The sequence below is a fragment of the Larimichthys crocea genome, chromosome XV, assembly GCF_000972845.2.
Source record: "Larimichthys crocea isolate SSNF chromosome XV, L_crocea_2.0, whole genome shotgun sequence".
Lineage (NCBI taxonomy): Eukaryota > Metazoa > Chordata > Actinopteri > Sciaenidae > Larimichthys > Larimichthys crocea.
The window spans coordinates 21049657-21055039 of NC_040025.1; the positions used below are offsets into that span (position 1 = coordinate 21049657).

General features: G+C 44.5%; 1 protein-coding gene across 1 annotated transcript; it reads right to left on the minus strand.

Moving 5' to 3' along the window:
• Window positions 1-804: 804 nt before the first annotated feature.
• Window positions 805-4678, minus strand: mafba (MAF bZIP transcription factor Ba). The gene has a single exon (XM_010738639.3). It carries the CDS (start codon window positions 4179-4181, stop codon window positions 2955-2957), a length of 1227 nt encoding a protein of 408 aa, XP_010736941.1. The 5' UTR covers window positions 4182-4678; the 3' UTR covers window positions 805-2954.
• Window positions 4679-5383: the final 705 nt, after the last annotated feature.

The following is a 5383-nucleotide window of genomic DNA, read 5'->3' on the forward strand; positions in this document are numbered from 1 at the left end:
GCAAAGATGAAAGGGAATACAGTCTTCTAGGATATTGCAAGTGTGTTGACACATGGCAATCATAAATTCCATTAATGTTAACCATAAAAATATCACACCCGCAGGCGCGCACAAGGGATTATTTTGAAGCTGAGGTCTGGCTCAGCGCGTTGGGCGACAGGGTCGGACTTTTTTTTTTTTTTTTTTTTTTTTTTTCCTCAAGATTCAAATTGTGTAACAGCCAGTCAGATTGAGCCTTTAAGTGTATTCAAAGCCATGTACGCCCGTAAACCTAAAATTCGTTTACCACTTAATGTAAATCTGAGGTTTTCATCTCTTCTCCGGTATGTTGCAAGGTCAAAGATCTCCTTTTACCGCGCGCTCCCGTGACGGCGGGGTTTCTGCAGAAGTCAGCATGCCAGCAGAGGCCAGCAGCATGTATAGGAATCTCCCTGCAGCACCACATAAACGGCCAGACCCCGGTGATCTAATCACAGGAGGCCAGTGGGCTCCGGTCCAAAAAGTTTCTACATCATGCTTAAGTCTGAAAATAAAATAAAGGTTCGCAGGACAAAGAGAAATTCAAGAAATTTAGAGCTCGGTGCAAATAAGTTTTTAGAGGATAAAATCATTTTCCTTAAGCGCTGCACAAAATTCTGTCTCTCTAACTATCAGTGATGTGGCAACAACCAAAAACATTTTGTTTTAGAGTGTGCTCTGGCGCTACTGCAGTGTGTGTGTGTGTGTGTGTTATTAATTATATCTGCTGTTAATATGACAGTTATTGTCACATGGCGTCAGAAAAAAGCGTCTGAGAGGTAATTATTGCCATTTCAATGACTTTAATAAGCAAAATAGGAAACAATTTCTTCCAAAAACAACCAAAAAATAAGACGAAACAGAAACCAGCCTGAATGGAACAGTTCAAATTTAAGTGTTTTTTTTAACTATTATTTATATAAACAGGATTGAAAATTGATCCCCATCATCGCAAAGTACATGGTATAGGTGAAAACAAAACAACAACCCGCTGCTGCAGTTTCAGTTAGATTTCAACACAGTTGAATCAGTAACAAACCAAAGATTGTTAAATGCATGACTTTTCAACAATAGTTTCAAATGCAAGCACCATGCTTATTCGATATGATCTGACAGTTTGTTAATTTAAATCATTAAAATAAAAACTTTAACTATGCATCTGGCCAGCAGAACCAGAATCATCAAATAATAATAAAACAGACAAAGAACGTATTACATAACATACACGTTGTTTTCATTTTGAGAATTTGCACAACCTGAGTCCCTTTTTTTACTGACCGGCAGGAAAAAAAATCAGGAAAACATAGAGCATTAATGTCCAAACTTTTGTATTAAAATGCTCGGCGTTATCTAAATATTAACTCTACATAAAACCCCTGACAAGTAAGTTGTTGCACTTTTTTCTTCTTCTAAATATGGTTTAAAAATACAAATCTCGGGCCCAGTGGTAATATGCTACAGGTGGCCGCCAATCGGAATGAGAGGATAAGCTTTTTGTTTTGGGTTTGATGTGGACTGCTAAAGAGTTAATAGAAAGGCAGAACGACACTTTTCTAAAACTGTGGCACAAAAACCACGCTGAATTAAAATGACAGAGCATTTACACACTTTGCGTAAGTTAAACAGTATGTAGAAAACTTGGTGCGCAATAGCCTTTTCTGTGCAGTCTGGGTCCAATAATATTGTGGCCACATGTTTGTCCTCCTCAGCCTCGCAGAACACGTGTCCAAATATTACTCTAAAACTTTGCACATAGGCCCTGTGTTGAATAATATTAGTATATAGTATCATAGTATGTCTTCCTGGAGGGAGGTCTGCACAAATTTCAAAATGAAAACGTTCAAAAATCATTATCCAAAAGTGCACTTGACACACAAAGTTTTGTTGTATTTAAATGCAACTGAAAAAATGCACTCCTCTCAATCAATACCCCAAAATGATAAAAAAAAATCATACAAAATAAATGAAATAAAAACACAACACAAAGAAAGAAAGAAGTACAAACCAGCCTCCTCAATCTTGTTGTGCAGTTTTGCGGTTGCATAATATTTACAAGCCCAAAGAAACCCACACCATATGACACTGCACCGGCAGTCCTGCTGTTCTGTCCCCGCTGCATTTCTCTAACCCCCCCCCCAAAAAACTATGGAGAAGCGCAGATCAACAACATGCTCTTAATATACACGAGAAGATGAAAGTACAAAATAGAAATTATTACCGTACATGTCCAGCATGCAGGATTAATATTTAATGCAGATTTTTTGTTTCAATATATATTCGAATATAACCAAGCAGGCAATAAATCAATGAGATGTTGCATAAAATGTCCCCCCAAGACAGACGTTTTAAATTTGCATAAAGTGGAGTCTTGCTTTTTGGAGATTTTTCTCAGATTTACGGGCCCCCCCTTTTTTTTGTCGAATGAGAGAGTCTGGTGTGTTGCAGGCTTGCGAGGCCAGGCCTGCTTGTTGTTTCATAACAATGTCATCGTTTCTGGAGAACAAAATTACAAGACAACTGCCTCGACGCCATCCCACACTACTTACAGATTATTTAAAAGCTGTAGCCTCAAAAAAAGTACAGAAAAAGTTCATCAGCCGATCCTCTTCTTTGAAGAAGGAGAAAAAAAAGTCTCTTCACTACAAGCAACTAATCTACAAAGATGCTGCGACTGATCAGACACTCTACGTTGCTCTTTGTATCTCAGTTGACACGTGGATGGAGAGATGATTATATATGAGAATACTATTTGATGGATTATTCTTCTAATATGAATATAATTGTTACCGTTATTAGTATAATCATAAACAGTATGGGAAGTGTGGATTATTATCGTTTGTTCATCAGCCAGTCAGTCATTTGTGGAGAAAAAGGAAAGGTGGGGGTGGAGGGGAAAGTTTGTTGTGAAGGGGTTCACAAGAAAAGGCTACGACAACTCACATGAAAAACTCTGGAGATGAAGGGTTGTCACTGGTTGAGCCAGCCTCGCGGAACCCGTTATTGGCCCCTGACCCCGTCAGTTTCTCACACTTGAGTTTGTAGGCGTCCCTCTCCCTCGCCAGCCGGCTGATCTCCGCCTTCAGCTGCTCCACCTGGTTAATCAGCTGCGTCTTCTCGTTCTCCAGCACGTGCTTCTGCTGCACCCGCTTGAACCTGCAGGACTGAGCGTAGCCCCGGTTCTTCAGGGTCCTCCTCTTCTGCTTGAGGCGGATGACCTCGTCCTTGGTGAAGCCCCGTAGGTGTCTGTTGAGCTCCCTCACCGACATGGACACCAGCTGGTCGTCGGAGAAGCGGTCCTCCACGTTGAGTCCGCCCCCAGAGCTGTGGTGCCCCGCCGACTGGCTCAGGTGGCCGTGCGGATGGTGGTGATGATGGTGGCGGTGGTGATGGAGCGGCTGGTGGGACTCTGGGGAGACCGGGGACGGGCTGTCTGGGTCCTGGCTGTGGTGATGGTGGTGCTGGCTGTGTGGATGGTTGTGTCCGCCCGGGTGCCCGGACAGTTCCTCGGCGTGGTGCGGGATGCCCCCAGCATATGGGTGATGGTGCTGCTGGCCGTGGCCGTGGTGGCTGTGATGGTGATGCGGGCCCCTGTAGCCCTCGAAAGCGCCTTGCTGCTGCAGCTGCTGTTGGACGTGCGGAGGCGGAGGGTGGCCGTGAGCTGTGGCTCCAATCAGGGCCTCCACTGCGTCCTCTGGGGTCAGGCTTAGCGTCTGCGGGTCTATCTGCTGGTGGTACCCGCTGTTCGGCATCCAGTACAGCTCCTCTAGGTGGTTTTTCTGCTCTGTGGGACTGAAGCTGGGCGAGGAGGGCACCGAGCTGCAGGGTGTACTGATGGGGGTGGAGGACACGGAGCCTTGGGGTTGGAGACGGTTACACTGGCGCACCCCGTTGCGCTCCAGCCCGGCCAGGCCTTCCTTCTTCACGTCAAACTTCATCAGGTCAAAATCGTTGACATATTCCAGAGCCAGAGGGCTGCTGGGTAGCTCCGGGCCCATGCTCAGCTCTGTGCTCATGTTGCTGTCGCGACTCTTTTGCAGATATGCAAAGGTACTTGCGAGCGTCGCAAAAACTGACTTATTAATCAACGTCTCTTCTCTCCTTTCTTGTTTCATGCAATAGTTCTTTTGGCTCCTCCACCGTTGTGCACTGACTTGCTGTAGCATGAAACACCGTGTGATTGGTGGGGGAAAAAAAAGGAAAATGAAAAAAAAAAAGTAGTGGAGGAAAAGTTTCAGACTAATGCGCTGCACACGGTTTGCGTCATATAGCCTACTTCTGCTGGGATAATCTGGCAGAGAGACCAGGCAGGAGGTAGAAAGCAATGCGTCTCAGTGCAAAAGTAAAAACCTCAGTCCCTTCAGTAGAAGTGTATTCACAAAAACAAAAACAAAAAAAACAGCATAAATAGTAATAAAGGAAATACCACGTTTGTTCGCTGAAACGGGCACCAGTCCTCGTTGCAACTTCTTGGTTGTAAGTCCCTTTTTTTTCTCCAGGAAAATAATAGGAGCAAAATAAGCAGAGTAAATAGGGCGTCTGATTTTCGCTGAGAAGCAGCTTTTCCAGCTCTGCACCGCAGAGATTCAAAGGCTCGCCTCTCTCACTCTCTCCCAATCTGTGGTATCCAGCAGACTGCGCTTGGAGCCAGCCAGCGCTTTATCTATAGCGCACCGTGACGTCGTGCTGAAAGGCTCCAATGGGAGCGAGACTCCGCGCTGAAATAGAGGAAGAGAAGGAGGAGGAGAACAGCGAGAGAGGAGGGCGCACGGTCTTGACAGCTAGACAGTCAGCTGACCGACTTCCCTAAAAGCGGAGGGTGGGAGGAGAGGGAGAGAGAAATGCCTTCACTTCATGGACGCTCCGGTGTAACGCACCGCTTCGTCTTGTCTTCTCTCGTGACTGTTTCAGATCTCAGTGAGAGTAATGAGAGCGATGCATGGGGCTGCAGTGCTGTGAGCCAAATACAAATCACCACCAATAATCAGTTTGTATAAAAGAGGTCAAATTGATTCAATTTGTGTCCAAATGCACTTTAAAATCGGTGTGATCTAGAAGAAGACAGTGCACACTATCCCCTTCATTTCAACTCACCAATCAACAATCAATTCAAGTGACTTTTAATAAATACCACATTACACCTCACAAATGTTGCAATGCTCACATAATATTGAACAAAGTGACCCATCACTCGTGTCTGCCAAGAGATAAAGGTCGACCTGATTTGTGATTTGTTTAAAAGTATTGAAAAGTTGAATCTTGACCCTTTCTCGCCAACAAGGGCATGTAACTTTATAGTTTTATTCCGCTGTGAGTGTTTGGCTTCCAGTCAGATTTGGACTTTCAGACCACATTATAGCCCACAACA